Genomic DNA, 15827 nt, shown 5'->3' with positions numbered 1-15827 from the left:
CGAGACCACTGTTTGATTCCTGTCCGGAAATCCCAGACAGGGAGGGTTCCTATGGAGACAGGTAGACTGGGAGACAGGAGGACAAGGAGACGGAAAGACAGGTAGACTGATAGACAGGTAGACAAGGAGATCGGGGGTCAAGGAGACAGAGAACCAGGGAGACAGGTAGTCGGTGGAGCCAGGGGAGACGTGTCGCTGAGGAACAGGGATGTTTACTTCCAGCTTCCTGATCTGACCTCAGGGGTGTGAACGAGCTGCTGAAAGAACCACAGCAGGTACAGTCCTCCTTTGACTCAGCTCTCCCTCCTTCCTTCCTTCCCTCCTTTCCTCCCTCCTTCCCTCCCTCCCTCTCGCACACAACATCTATCTACCTGTATTGCTCATCATCCCTCTTTACTCTTTCAAGCAATCTCTATATTGTTCTTCCTCCCTCTATCTCTCACAGACACACACGCACACACGGCGGTATATCTCTCTATCTCATTCTGTCTCTCCCTCTCTCTCTCTCCGCCCCATCCCCTCTGTCCTGCCTCTCTCGCCTGTCTGTGTTGGGTATATTTCGGGAGTGTTTGAACCTTGTGTTCCACCTCCCAGCGCGGCCCCAGGGCTCCAGCGCTCGTCAGCCAGACAACAGTGACTCATCCCCCTCAGCACTTTCACTGAGGGCCCTGGTGAAGAATACTAAAGTCAGTCGTTGTTTAGCGTCAGAAGGACTTGTCAGGCAGTCTGGTGTCGAATGTGAATGCTAAATGGTCCAGGATAGAGATCGAGAGAGAGAGAGAGAGAGAGAGAGAGAGAGAGAGAGAGAGAGAGAGAGAGAGAGAGAGAGAGAGAGAGAGAGAGAGAGAGAGAGAGAGAGAGAGAGAGAGAGAGAGAGAGAGAGAGAGAGAGAGAGAGAGAGAGAGAGAGAGAGAGAGAGAGAGAGAGAGAGAGAGAGAGAGAGAGAGAGAGAGAGAGAGAGAGAGAGAGAGAGAGAGAGAGAGAGAGATGAGAGAGAGAGAGAGAGACAGAGAGAGACAGAGAGAGACAGAGAGAGACAGAGAGAGACAGAGAGAGACAGAGAGAGACAGAGAGAGATAAAGAGACAGAGGGACAAAGACAGAATGTTGTGTGAATCGAATGCTGTTGTGTCTGTGTTTAGTGCTGTTGTGTGTGTGTGTGTGTGTGTGTGTGTGTGTGTGTGTGTGTATGCATGTGTGTGTGTTAAATGCTCTTGTGTGTGTTAGAATGCTGAAGTATACAGCAGGGAACATTGCTTTGTCTGACCTGTATCATGACTCACCATACTTGTATGTTTTTGTGTATGTTTATTTGTGTCTGTGTGTCCCAGGATAATGGGACGCGACAGTAATGAAGATGATGGGTTGAAGAAGCCTGATCTGCACTGCTAAAAGAATCTGCAGACTCGCACTAAAACCCTTATGAAAGGAAACACAGAAGTCTGTATCAACATTGATATTAAATCTGGAGCAGACATTTACTTGATACAATCCCAATCGTTTCTCTCGCTGCAGGCGCCTCGAGGGACAATCTCCTCATTAAACTGTGACATAAAATCTTTGCACATGGCTATCCTATCGTGCCTCGCGGTGGAGCCGCGGGGTCTTGTGTCCGGACGGGACCGTCAGACTCAAAGCAGGCGCTGTGACAGGCCTGCATACGCTGCAGGGGTAACACAGCTGACGTCCACCACTGCGGACAAAGGGGAGAATGGACACACGCACCCCGCAGAGACACGCTAATATTTCCTATCGCTCTGGTTCTCTTGGTCGTTGCCTTAATGACCATCATGTGGAATACCTGTGTCTTTTCAGTCTCCACATTCTCTATCCAGTTGTGTCCTTCCACTCACGTCCCTGTTTGTTCGACTATGAATCCCTGCTGACATGATGACCCAGGCCAGTGATGAGTGACAGCGGGGCAGAAGAACCGCCCGGCGACCGCAGATACCTGCCTCTTTCTCACTCTGTCTCTCCCAAGCCCGACAGCCCGCTTCCTCTCTTTCTCCGTCTCTCCCCCCAGTCAAACCACTCTGTCACTCTGTCTCTCTCTTTCCGTCTCTCCAGCCAGACCACCGTCTCTCCGTCTCTCTCACACCACCTAGACCCCCTCTTCTGACACCTGCAGGTGACCGCATCAGCGGCCAGTCTGAGACAACAGAGACTGACAGCTTGACGTATGCGATGCTGGTGGAATGTATTTGAGCGTTTGCGTGAGAGTGCCCTAAAGAAATAAAGAGTCTGCATATTTCTTGTTGTGTAGTTTATAAACATAATTAATAGCCTCATAGTAGGCTACACATCTCAGAAAGTAAAAAACAAATCTCAGATACATCGAACCGCACTAGAATAGAAGGTTAATAACAGACCGTTCCAAGGGATATGTTAATACCGTTTATTAAAAGCAATAATTCCAAAACAAATAATTAGCCATAGGTTTTAGAAGTCAATTCCAGATCTGACAGTTACAGGCCGGACAACAATGCTGTAAACACAGACCATCACGCTTAGCTGCGTGCTTATAATAAACACAGCTTGAAACGGCGCTCTTTTAAACCCGCAACAGCATTGTTGTAAACAAGCCTGCAGCCGCAGAACGTTTTACCGGACACTATTCGCATCACCTAAAAGAGGTAGCAGGCAGCCGTTTTGCAAGGCACGGGATGTCTTGTTTATTTTACTCACCATTCAATCGGCACAGCACACAAGGGCTCTGGAGTCCGCCCAGTCAAACCCGAGAGAAACAGGGTAGTGTAGACAGAACTATTGCATGCTAGCCTGTTACAGTGGTGCACGTAGTAGCCTGTCCCAATGCCTTCACTCGCTTTCTCCTAGATTGTTCTATTGAATCTCAGTCTAGCGGTAAATTCGCCTTGCTCAGCGGACGCCTGGTATTTCACAGGCTCTTCTACAGCGCGGTCCTATTGTCTCCGCATCGCTCTGCTCTAGGATGAGAGAAGAGGAGCGACAGAGAGATTAAACCCCAGCCCCCTTTTCCGCGTCAACCAATTGCATTGGAGATCAGCCGGGAGCGCACACTGCCCTGCAAGCCAATACGCAAACGACGGTCCTCGCTCGCTGTCTCCGTACAGATTACCGACGGAAGACCGGGAATGTTGAGGGAACGAATCTACGGAGACAGAGAGCTAGGTGGGGGGGGGGGGGGGGGGGGGGGGGGGGGGGGTGTAGGGCATTCAGATACTTAGCTGTAGGAAAGTACGTGAGAAGTTATATCTTGAAAATACAGGCTTCAACATATTAACGTATTTGTTTCATGACTAAATGAACCTGGACGCGGTCGGTTAGCCTGTTGGTTCACGGATAAGCGTTCCCTTGCCCCCCACTGCGATGCTTCAGTCGGTAGAAGAACAAAATGTCCACAGCGGGAACAAGACGCAATTATTCACCCGTCCCGTTCTCCTCGTGACCGGTCCTGTGCCTTTACTGATAAGGAAACAAAGGCAAGGCAAATGAAACCCTGAGCGGTGTCCCCTCACACCACCCAGATCTCGGCCTTGCGCTCGACATTGTTACCAAGCGGTTGCATCATGAGATGGTAGCTAAACAGATGATAACCGAGATGCTAGTGCATTCCCTCTCTTCACAGAATGATTGCAGGAAAGAGGCTAGCTAAGTCTGGATGTATCGATACAAAAGTCTCAGCCCGTGAAAGAGTACAAAGAGTAGCCTACAAGAGTGATGTTCAATATACAATATCAGTCTTGTGATATTACGTCCACCAGGCACATTGTTGTGTGTCGACTGAAAGGTTAACCATGGGGTCATGAGGTGAGATGAGGAATATTCCGGAAGTAGTTAAGCATGTCCCAGACACACACTCACAGAGAACGAGAGGGTCATCCCTCGGGTCCAGACTTTGACAGGTGTGTGCATGTGTTGACATGGTGTGAGGATGAGTGAAGACGATGTGGTGCTCCTTCTACGGGTGTGATGTCAGACGTGATAAAGATGAGATGATGAAAAGAGAGAGAAAAGATAGACGAGGAAGAACATAAGAGAAAGAAGACAAAACGAGAGAAAAAGGAAGATGAGAGACAGGCAGATAAACAGATAAACAAGAAAAAAGTGCATCATTTCAGTGTTAATATTCATCTAGGCACAGCTCCCATATCCAGTGTCACAGCATTGCGCCTGCCATCTCTCTCTCCCTCTCAGCCTGGCTGACAGGAGGACGGGGGATTCATCATTTCATTTCGCACACGCTTTTATCCAAAGCGTCCCGTACAGTACGGAAGGGATTTGAACCTGCAACCTTCTGATCTGCAGCTGAGTTCTCTAACCACCAAGCTATACCCTTCCCTAGAATGAAAACACAGGCGTTTCAACTGGGACACAAACTCTTCACTTTTATTGTTACAAAGGAATGGTGCAAGTGATAAGCGAGTATCAGCTCTGGTCAATCAGTGTTAAACCTTCTGATGTTCTGAGAGCCGAAACAGAAACAGAACAAAAACAGTGCAGAGAGATGAGGTTGGAATGAAGAGGTATTTTACAGGTCATCTCCAGTATAAAAGTGATTACTGATTTTTTCGAAAACAAACGATCTCTATCTGTGAGCACAGTGTGGAACAAATGACGCAAGTGGTTAAATATGTACAGTGGAACAGGAGGGTCCACTAGGAACAGGTAGGTCATGAATGGCATTTCAAGTACATTAGCAGCCCATGAGACAGGTGGACGGAGATAGGGCACAGGTTTCATATAAAAGTTAAAAACATAAAACTGTCATTTAAACAACCCAATACGAGACACTCCACAGATCTGAACGTTGATCAATAAAAAAGAGCCAAAAAAAATCTCGAATATTCAATAGGAAAATGAATAATACAATAAAATAATAAAACATGCAGTGAGCATCCTCCGTGTTCCAGCACGACAACATCGAGCCGTCCAATGAGAGCCCTAGACAAACAGGAAGAGCTGCAGGTCCTTGGTGTGCAGATGCTGAGCCAGGTTCTGGATGCGACACAGGCGGACATTTTGTGCGTCTCCGGCGTTGTACACCCTGAACACCTGGTACCTCTCCTTCTCCCTCAGCGCAAAGTCCAGCTCGTTAGCAGACAGGTGGATGAACGCCTTCTCCTTCTTCACCGTGGCCTTCACCTCCACAAACACCTCCCTCATCCCTCCTTCCTCCCGGCCCCCCTCCGCCGGGGGGTCAAAGGACATCTTGAAGTCGTAGGGCTGGCCGCTCTCCCCGTTCTGGTTGGACCAGGCGATGTGGGCGGGGCGTCCGGGGGCGTCGCCGTCTCGCCAGTGGGTGAGGAAGGAGTGGACCAGCCGCTCGCCCCACGCGCCGATGCTGTCCAGGTCGCGGGGTTCTTCAGAGAACACCACCTGCAGGAACACGCACGCACGTCAGCCCCCATGTCTCTGGGGTCAAGTTTATAACTGTTTGAGGTGAACAGGGTCTTCCCTTCTCCTTCCTGACCCACTTCCCATCCCCAGAGTTCCAGTGTATTCTATTAGACACCCCCCATCCACCATCTCCTTGTGTTTTGTTCTACTGTACACAACGTCATCTCCCGTGCATCGGGGACTCACCGTGGTGGGTCTCTGGCAGGTGAGCTCCAGGTCCTCCAGGAGGGGGTGTGCTTGCTGGGACTTCCCCCACACAGGGGAGTCCATGGCCAGGGGAGGACGCTGGCCACAGTCCCCTACCCCTCCAGCCCCATGGAACACGCTGGAGACCACTGTGTCGGTGACCAAGATGGAACTAGGGGCGGAGAAGAGGAGAAGGAGATATTACAAGGAAGGAAGGAGGTGAGAATGGGGAAACATTTTGACATCTTAGAGAAGAATGGAGAAGAGGACAAGAGAGGAGAGAAGAGGAAGAGAGGATAAGAGAAAAGAGGAGTGGAAGAGAAGGGATGGGGGGGGGGAGGTGATGGAGGTAAACAGGTGGAGATGGTGATGATAACCTGGCCCCCCAGAGAGCTCTTTAGAGAAGATTAAAAGCAGAGAGAGAGAGGGAAGGAGAGAGGGAGGGAGAGAAAACAGACTAACAGCAGAGGGAGAAAGAGAGAGAGCGAGGTCTTACTCTGGAGGGTTCCGGAGGCTGGTCTGGTCTGGGTCAGAGCCCCGCCTGGTCGCTCCTGAGCCAGCCAGGTTTGTTTGGGTTCTAGCACCACTTGTCCTCTCCCTCCCAGGTTCTACGCTGGGTTCTCCTCTTCCTGTGGAACGGTGCAATCCAGAGTCTGTGTTTGGTTCTGATTCCACACCACTCTCCCTCTTGACACCTGAAAAGAACGTATGTGTGAGTGTGTGTGTGAAAGAGTGTGTGTGTGTGTGTATGTAGTAGAGCAATATTAAATGACAAGAGCTACAAGCTGCAGAAGGTATTGATTCCAGACTAACCAGAGGACAACCAAGAAAGTCCCGGAACACCTCACCTGGATCCGACGTCCCCGAGGTTGCCACGGCACCCTGGTGGCTGGCGTGGGTGTGGTCTCTGGGAGGCAGGTTATGGTTAGGGTCAGCTGGGCGATCGTTTGACCTCTGACCCAGGGGGGGTCCAGGGGCTCCGTCGGGGGCGACGCTGCCCTCACCGCTGCCCCTCCCTGGGGGAGGCTCTCTCCCGGCGTCCCCTGGACCCGGGGGTGGGGGCCACATCCTCAACACTGCCTCCAGCGGCCCAGTCCCCTGACGCTCTGAGGCCATCACACACACGCACCATACAGTATACGCACAGTGCTAGCCCTCACACAGAGTGAAAGGACCATATTTTGTACTTCCGGCCGTACGTACACACACATATAATAGTATATACAGGAGTAGCTGTCGTAGTTTGTCCTTGATGGCAGTGTGGGGTACCTGAGGAGTTGGAGGGCGCGTTGGAGAGGGAGGAGCGTGGGGGCCAGTGGTTCAGGACCTGCTCCCCGGTCTCCTGCCTGGGACTCGGAGCTTCCTCTGGGGCACGGACAGATTGGGGCCCCCCGGGAAACACTGGAGGGGGGGAGGAGAGGACAGAATGAGGGAGGAGAGGGGAGGGGACGATGGGGAAGGTGAGGGGGGGATGGGAGAGGGGAGGATGGAGGGATGGGGGAGGGGAGGATACGGGAGAGGAGAATGGGATAGGGGTGAACAGAGAGGAGGGGGTTATACCCAATGCATACAGCACAAAGGTACATTCATTTTCAGTCTCTGACGAAGCAAGATTCCATCAGCAAGTTCAATTTATTATTCATTTGTTTTTTGTCAAATGAATAACCCCTACATGTACATCCTTGTGGCTGTGTGTGTGAGTGTGTGTCTATGTTCGTGTGTGTGTGTGTGTGCTTGTTCATCAGCGTGTGTATTTTTCTATTTCTGACCGTGTCTGTGTGTTTCGGAGCGTGTGTGCGTTTCTCATATGTGCGTGTGTGTGTGACAAGAAGACAGAAAGAGTGCGTGTGTGTGTGTGTGAACGGAGAGAGAGAAACAGAGCGCGTGAGAGTGTGTGTGTGTGTGTGTGTGTCCTGTTAGGCTGTGCAGTGGAGGATCTTCTCTCAGTGTCTGAGCCCTGGCAACAGCTGCTCTTTTATGTCACCCGGCAGAGAGCGGAGCACGCCCAGATTAGCATACGGCCGACACTCCGCGGACGTACTATGCGGGGAAGCTTGCCGCCGGGCGTGCGTTTGTGCACGTGTGTGCGTGTTTGCGCATGAGTGTGTGTCTTTTTGCGTGTGTGTGCGTGTGTGTGTGTGAACTTGCGAATATTATCAAATGAGGTCGAAATTGGGTGTTGGATCGGATGTGTCAAATTGGAGGATAGAGAAGACGAACGAGAGTGCGAACGAGAGAAACACCTCATTCTCTCAGCATGTCTGTGCTGCCTAATCACAGCAACACAGCACAGACCAGCAGTAATTAGTCTCACCATCGCTTCGCTCTCTGCGTCTGTCTCATTCTCTCTCACACACACACACACACACACACACACACACACACACACACACCCCTGAGCAGGTTCCAAAAGTCTGGAAAACCCTCCCTCCCGATGACAACCAGATGGTATGTTCCCATGTTCCGTGACCTCCCTGAGGGGAGGAGGGGTGACAGGAAGGCTGAGATCCAGCAGAACAGCACCTCTCCAGTCCAGCACCCAGCCCAGACTGGGAGCTAGGAGCAGGGGGCTGAGATCATACAGCCTGCAGCACCGAGTCTCCTTTTAGCTCAGTACGACTTGCGGCGACTTGTTACGGGTTAAGAACCTGACCCGACCCAAGCAGCTTGTGGGACCACCGCAAGCACCAATTTGACCAGCAGGTGGATTATCTAGATGGCAGCTACCTGGTTCAGGCTTGAACTCGACAGGTTTGGGAACCTCCCAGACCACCTCGTTCTCAGGAAGATCTCTGATGTCCTCTTTGAGCAGGAACCTCTTCAGAGCTGCGGGGTCCTACACACAAACACACGCAGGTACACACACAGGCCCAGACACACACACACACACACACAGAGGGTAAAAACAGCATATTCATTACAAACCAAAACATCTTTTTTGTGTGGAAGTGTGTGCCCCCCCCACACACACACGGAAATAGGGGAAGAATTCTCTTCTTCAGAGTTTCAGATGCGTTTTATCTCATTATAATGTTGATGACCTAATTAGAATGTTCCAGAATGAGCTGTTTGATCAGTCCCGTGGAATAATGAGCAGGAAGCGCTGATGCTTCCCCGAAGACTCATGAATATGCATACATATGCTAATATACCAGACTTCTGGCGTTTTTGGACGGGCACGATGATGATTTCAGATTTCTGACAATTATGCAATTAGTCCGCCTCGGCAGACAGTCCGTATTACATAACCCAGTCCTGGAGCTGGTCCGGGGCTCCTACAGCTCCAGAACATTCTTCATTAAGTCATGTCATACATGATGTGGAGGTGTGTTCAGCTTTCCGTCTGGTGCCTGACGACTGAGACGGCATTAACACGGTGTTCGGCGCTCCGGGTTGCCATGTAAGCGCTGAATATCCCCCCCCCCTACTAATCCGAGCTCCTGTCAGCCCCTCTGGTGGGTTATGTTTAGAGAGAGGGATGAGACAGACTGTATGGCACGGAGAGGGAGAAAGAGAGACAGAGGGAGAGACAGATGGGAGAGAGAAACGGAGATGGAGAGAGAGAGTGAGATCGAGGGAGAGAGAGATCGAGGGAGAGTTTGTGAGAGCACATCTACAGAGTAGAATTGAGGGTGAAAGGGGAATGAATGAGAGAAAGAAAGATAGTCTCTCTTGCACTGTTTTAATGTATCACCGGAGGGCTGTACATCACGTTTACTTCGACGCTTTTATTCAAACTGACGTCCACATCGTGCCTATCGAAGGCCAAGCACACGTCCGCCATGATCACAGGTTCGACATCACACAATATCTGCCGATGTCACTTACATTCAGTGAGGTCATCAGGCCACTCAGGAAATGAGCCAGCTCTTTCCTGTGGTTGCTCTCAGTGCTGAAGAGTGTCGCCAGCTCTCTGGAAAAAAAAACACACACACAAACACACTTTGACATTTGAAGCACTGGTCACAACGACCCCTACGCAAATGAAGGGCATTGAAGCGCAAATGAAGCGCATAAGCACACCCAACACACACCCAAATCACACCCAATGCACACACACACACACACACACACACACACCTGCAGATGTCCAGCTTGGCTGAGAGGTGGTCCTTCTGGATGTAGAACTCCCTCCTGTCCTTCAGCATGCAGATCACATCCGTCATCTCCACGATGGGAGCCTTCTCATCAGCCAGAGTCAGCAGGTAGCGAGTGTACAGCTTCCCTACCTACACACACACACACACACACACACGTGCAACACACACACATACGCCTCAGCAAAGGACCTTAATTCCAGGTTCTAGTTTCCTGTCCATAAGACAGATTTTAAGACAAGGTTTTAAGACAAGGTTCTAAGACGAGGTTCTAAGGCGAGGTTCTAAGGCGAGGTTCTAAGGCGAGGTTCTAAGGCGAGGTTCCTAAAGGCGAGGGCCTCCACCTCACCTGTCCGTAGCTGAGCTGTCGGAGGCTCTGAGCGATGTTGCTCTCCAGCAGCTCTGGGTAGAGCTCGTTCATCTCCTCGTGGTGGTAGAGGAACCTCTGGACGTAGGGGACCACCGAGGCGACCAGGGCCTGCAGTGCCGGGCTGGGACGGAAGTTCTCCGTCTGGGCCTCGGTGCTGACCTGCTGGGACAGCCGGGGAACGCCGCAGGCCTCCAGGAACAGAGTCCGGTTCTCCTCGCTGAACACCACCGACCGGACTGGGGGGGGGGGGGGGGGGGAGAGGGGGAAGAGGGGGAGGTACATTTTAAAGATACATTTAGTGACACAGCCACACACACCCACCCTCCCCCCAGACTAACACACACAGCCCTCACCTCCCCCGTCTACAACGCGTAATCAACACCTGTCCTTATCTGACACGAAGCCCTCATATCTACGAGTCCCTTGCTGGGTCCCACTGCACTACGGCTGTCGGTAGCCGGTGGCCGTCTGTGTGAGTGGATACAACCAGAAGCACGTAGCTGTCACTGCTAGAGGGGGGGGGGGGAGAAGGGGGATGCAGGCCAGCGTACCGTGGAGGGGTCCGGTCCTGGGGGCCTTCTTGTCGGAGGCGGGCAGGCTGAGCAGACACACCTCGCGGTAGGGTTTGAAGATCTTCTCCAGCTCCCTGCTGTCTGCGACCATGGGTCTGCTGGCCAGGCTGACCCAGGTGTTGTCCTTGGTGGGGAACACTCTCTTATCCAGCAGCATGCCTGGAGCAAGGGAGGCCACGGGTAAGAGAGTGTGTGTGAACACGGTTTTATAGGCGCGTGTGTGTCTGTGTAGCGTGTATGCAGTGTGTGTGTGTGCGCGAACACGGTTTTATAGGCATGTGTGTGTCTGTGTAGCGTGTATGCAGTGTGTTCCTTACCCTTCAGAGTGGAGCAGTAGCTGGGGTTGATCTGAGGGATGTGCTCCAGGTCCCCAACCCTGGTGGTCTTACACTTCTCCCCTGCAGGAGGGGGGGAGGAGGAGGGGGAGGGAAGGATGATGCACACCAGATGGAGGAAGCAGTCGTACAGAGAAGAGACAGGGAGAGAGTCAGTGGCAGAGAGAGAGAGAGAGAGAGAGAGAGATATACAGCGAGAGAGAGAGGCAGACATGCAGAGAGGCAGTGTGTCTCACCCAGTGCCGCGTAGAGGACAGACACGTCCTTCAGGATGTCTCCGGTGGCCAGAGGAGTGGAGGAGCAGACCAGCTCCAGCAGACCCACGTACTGGAGCATGGAGGGACTGGGCTCCACAGCCAACAGCTACACACACACACACACACACACACCATAGATGCACCCAAAGGTGCACACACATACACACAGGTACGGATACACGTACACACACACACACACACACACACAGGATAAAAGGCACATACGTATGAAAGAAATATTCACGGATCAAGAGGTTGAAATTGCAAAACAATCAAATTAACCTCTCTCTCATTGAGAAATGGAAGGAAATTGAGTTTCGAGTGGGACTATTTAAGATGAATAACAGATTGGAACAGGGTTCCCTGAATGATCCTCTGCGTTGAATCTCGTCCCTGAGTGGACTTCATCCCTAAGTGATCATCATCCCTGAGCGATCAACCACTCTGGACCTCATCCCCGACCCTGGGTGGCCCTCATCCCCATGTAGAGGGGTCCAGGCTGGGGGTCGTACCCGTGTGAACAGGTCCCTCATGCCCTCCAGGGGACCGTAGAAGGGGACCAGGACTCTGGGCTCCTGAAGGGTGCTGGCTGGCCCGCGGGTCAGAGACTGGTACCGCACGAACATGCCCGTCGGGTCGCTCCAGCACACCTCCTTCAGGTGGTAGAACCTTCCAGAACACCACTCCTCGCCCCTGGAGGAACAGGCAGATATGTCCTCTATTTCATGTTTCACAGTAATCACTCTACAATAACAGATTTCCCTCTCAAAACTATTCTTTGTGTGTGTATTTATTTGTAGATTGCTCAATATATGACAGATTATGCTACGACAGATCTACATGCTATGATATATTATGCTGTATTATGCTGTGCTATGATATTTTAGGCTAAACTATGATCAATTATGCTATGATTTATGATGCTATGCTAATCCGCACCTCTTGTACTCAATGAAGATGGCTGGGTTGTGAAGGAACAGCTCCTTCAGTCTGCTGGGAGGACAGTTCCTGTGCAGGTAGGAGTACACGTTGTGGATGTGCTCCGGCGCAGACTTGAACTCTGACCCTTCGGGCTCCTCTTCCTGTTCCTCTGGACCAATAGTTGGCTTCGATTTGACGCACCACTTCTTCAGGTAGCCAATCACCTCCTCCACTGAGAGGGTTTGTCTCATGCCTACAAGAAGAAGGGAATTTATAGTCATAGACTCACACACACACACACAGGCACACACACAGGCACACACACACACTTACCCAGAGCATTGGTCATATCACTGGACTGCATGTCCACGTAGCAGACATGGGTCCCCAGTAAACTGTGGACCTCAGGTGAGAACAGGTAGACCGAGTTAGGACAAAGATACTCGACGTCTTTCCCTCCGCCTGGCTGCAGACGATAGGCTGGCACCCACGGGAGGCGGGACAGGAAGTGGGAGAAAGAGGACTTGGTTTCTTTGATTGGACGTCCCTCGCTGTCAATCACCTGGGCTGTGAGGTACTGGGAGTACTGGTCACTGAAAGAGAGAGAGACAGAAAGAAATGAAGGAGAAGAGGAGGAAAGGGGGAATGAGAGGACAAGGAGAACGAGGTAAAAACACACGATGAACCACTCGCCCGTGACTGAATATAGAGACCAGATCAACTATTTATGGATGACAGAGTAGTCTTAATGTAGCCAACTTCTACAACTGTGAGCATGTTCATATTCCATGGCCTACATTCTACAGAGCTCACGGGGCACTGGAGTGTAACACACACACACACTGCATAGTAGCCGGGGAGGAGAAGGAGGGAGGGAGAAGGAGGGAGGTTGGGGTAAGGGTAAGAGCTGGTGCCAGAGAAGTAAGAAGAATGTGTTGCTCAGAGAGACAGGGAGAGACAGGGAGGTATGGAGGGAGGGAGAGGTTAATGAAGCAGGATGAGAGAGGAAGGGAGGGACGGAGCGAGAGAAGGGGTTGGGAGGGAGGGAGAGGAGCCAAGCTGGGAGAGGACGCTAGGAAGAGAGAGGAACGATGGGAGGGGGAGGAAAAGCAATCAAAGTGAGGAGAGGAGGAGGGAGGGAGAGGCAAAAGAAGGGAGCAAGGGGGGGGGGGGGGGGGGAGGAGAGGAGCGTGCCCAGTGATGCGAGTCCTGAGGGCAGAGGAACACGAGACCCACGAGTGGCCTCCCGTCCAGTGAGGCCCGTCCCCCGCGCCACACCTTCACAAGCACGAGAGCGGCCGAGCGTGGCGGACAGAGATGGGTCTCGTAGCCGGTCATCTTCCAATACCACCCTCATCATTACCCTGGCATGGCAGGCCGGACCTCTACAACACTCTGAAACTCATTATCGTTGTATCGTTTTTTTTTCCTTTTCTTTCCCTCTCCTGAACGGGTGACCTGATCGATTTCTCTCTTTCACACCCACACAAGCTCGCTCTCGCTCTCGCTCTCTCTCCCCATCTCTCCCCATCTCTCCCTCCCACCCACACATTCTACAGACTAAATCATTACAGTAAGTGCTGCGTAGCTGGCCTGTGTACGGAACGCCATGTGAAATCCCCCCCGGGCCTGACCCAGACAGGCGGAGCGGGCCGCAGCCCAAACACAGGCTGACGCCCCGGCCTCCTCCCCAGGCCACTGCTCCGCGCTCGGGGGACGATGGCTCTGAACCCACGTCACATCCCATAATCACACTCAGACCACGACGGGAAGGGATGGGGTCAGTCCCTAACCCTAGTCCCACAGTCCGGAAAACGACACCTTTATGATTCATCAGAGAGGCACACACACTTCTGAAGTCGGTTCTGGGTTTACTGTATGAGAACGGAATTCAAGCGCTTGAGAGCGTTGCTGAGCGTGTGTGTGTTTTGGTTTGTTTGTGTATGAGGGAGAGAGAGCGACCGAGACAGAGGGAGAAACAGAAAGAACGAGAGGAAAAAGTGGGTTGTTTGTGTGTGTGTGTGTGTAAGTAAGTAAGTAAGACTTTATTTATATAGCACATTTCATACAAGAATTGTAGCTCAAGCTGCTTTACATAAAATCAATAAAAACAATAATACAAGTGATAAACAATTCAAACAAAAATAAAAATCCCAATAAGATCTCTGTTCAAGAGAGAAAAAAACTTTAAAAAGTAGGAAAACCCTTTTGAGATAAAATTACTTAAATGCTTCGGTAAAAAGGTAGGTTTTAAGCTGTCTTTAAAAATGTCTAGAGTGTTTGCTTCCGTAATATTTATGGGTAATTTGTTCCATAGTTTTGGGGCGTAATTGACACAGGCCGAATCACCAATCTTCTTATGACTGCTTCTGGTGACCTCTAATAGGCCTGCATTTGATGATCGCAGTGTTCTAGCTGGTGTGTAGTTTATAAAGGAGTTAGCAATGTAGCTAGGTCCTTGTCCGTGTAGAGCTTTGTATGTGAGGAAAAGGACCTTAAAGTCAATTCTGAAAGTAACAGGGAGCCAGTGTAAAGTAGCTAGGACAGGACTAATGTGTTCTCTCCTTTTAGTTTTGGTTAATAATCTAGCTGCAGAATTTTGAATGAGCTGTAGTCTTTCAGTGGTTTTCTTGGGAAGACCAGTGAAAAGTGCGTTACAGTAGTCCAGCCGGCTGGATATAAAAGCATGAATTAACTTCTCTGCATAATTTTGGTTTATGAATGGTCGTACCTTTGCTATATTCCTCAGGTAAAGAAAGCTGTTTTGGTCACTTTATTAATGTGAGAGTTGAAATTCAAATCTGAGTCCAGGATTACACCGAGACTCGTCACCTCTGGTTTAAGACAGGGGGTTAAGCCTCCAAGATTCTTAATAAGCATCTCTCTTTTGGATTTGGGGCCACATAGTAGGACTTCGGTTTTGTCTTCATTTAATTTAAGAAAGTTATCATTCATCCATTTGTTTATTGCCAACAGGCAGTTGGTAATGGAATTGATGGCCGTTGCATCGTTGGGTTCAGTGGATATATATAGTTGTGTGTCATCCGCATAGCTATGGAAATCTATGTTATGTTCTCTGATTATGTCGCCGAGTGGTAACATATAAAGAGAAAAAAGTAATGGACCTAAGCAGCTTCCTTGAGCAACCCCGTAGCAGTTCTCATGTTTCTTGGACCTATGGTCACCTAAACTAACATAAAACTTCCTTCCTGTGATATATGATTTCAGCCAGTTCAATACACTATCCGTGAACCCAATAAGCTTTTCCAGTCTATTGATTAGGATGTCGTGATCAATTGTATCAAATGCTGCACTGAGATCTAACAGGATAAGGATAGAGACTTTATTTGCATCAGAGTTTAGTCTGAGGTCGCTAATTATTTTGGTGAGAGCAGTTTCAGTACTGTGATATTTCCTGAAACCTGACTGCGAGACTTCCAGGATGTTCTTTTCTTCAAGAAAAGAATTTAATTGGACTAAAACTATCTTTTCCAGTACTTTACTAATAAATGGAAGGTTTGATATTGGTCTGTAATTTGCAAGTAGACTGTTATTTAATTTGGGTTTCATTAATAGGGGCTTTACAACAGCTGTTTTGAAGGCATCTGGGAAGACGCCAGTTCTAAGGGATGTGTTTATAATCTCTAGCACCGGACCTGAGACACTATCAAACACTCGCTTAAAGAATGTTGTGGGTATAGGATCAATATC

The 15827-nt window shown here is 50.4% G+C and overlaps 2 protein-coding genes across 2 annotated transcripts in view; both read right to left on the bottom strand.

Annotated features, from left to right (window-relative positions):
• bsk146 (brain specific kinase 146) overlaps positions 1-2996 on the bottom strand; it is a 12490-nt gene extending 9494 nt beyond the window's left edge. The window contains exon 1 of the mRNA XM_062475279.1: positions 2685-2996. The gene's annotated coding sequence lies outside the window, so the exon portion shown is untranslated. The remainder of the gene's footprint in view (positions 1-2684) is intronic.
• Positions 2997-4346: 1350 nt separating this feature from the next.
• Positions 4347-15827, bottom strand: part of wu:fj29h11 (uncharacterized) — a 35531-nt gene continuing 24050 nt past the window's right edge. Inside the window, exons 33-47 of the mRNA XM_062475350.1 lie at positions 12450-12709; positions 12135-12369; positions 11708-11888; positions 11175-11301; positions 10921-11001; positions 10583-10762; positions 10011-10267; positions 9645-9793; positions 9393-9477; positions 8292-8400; positions 6834-6965; positions 6413-6670; positions 6061-6259; positions 5565-5736; positions 4347-5357 (exon numbers count right to left, since the gene is read on the bottom strand). Of these exons, the coding sequence (XP_062331334.1) occupies positions 4923-5357; positions 5565-5736; positions 6061-6259; positions 6413-6670; positions 6834-6965; positions 8292-8400; positions 9393-9477; positions 9645-9793; positions 10011-10267; positions 10583-10762; positions 10921-11001; positions 11175-11301; positions 11708-11888; positions 12135-12369; positions 12450-12709 (2860 nt within the window). The 3' untranslated portion in view covers positions 4347-4922. The remainder of the gene's footprint in view (positions 5358-5564; positions 5737-6060; positions 6260-6412; positions 6671-6833; positions 6966-8291; positions 8401-9392; positions 9478-9644; positions 9794-10010; positions 10268-10582; positions 10763-10920; positions 11002-11174; positions 11302-11707; positions 11889-12134; positions 12370-12449; positions 12710-15827) is intronic.

The sequence above is a fragment of the Osmerus eperlanus genome, chromosome 12 (genome assembly GCF_963692335.1).
Source record: "Osmerus eperlanus chromosome 12, fOsmEpe2.1, whole genome shotgun sequence".
NCBI classification, from domain to species: Eukaryota; Metazoa; Chordata; class Actinopteri; order Osmeriformes; family Osmeridae; genus Osmerus; species Osmerus eperlanus.
The sequence above is the reverse complement of the archived record's forward strand: the minus strand, read 5'-3'. Positions and strand labels throughout refer to the sequence as shown.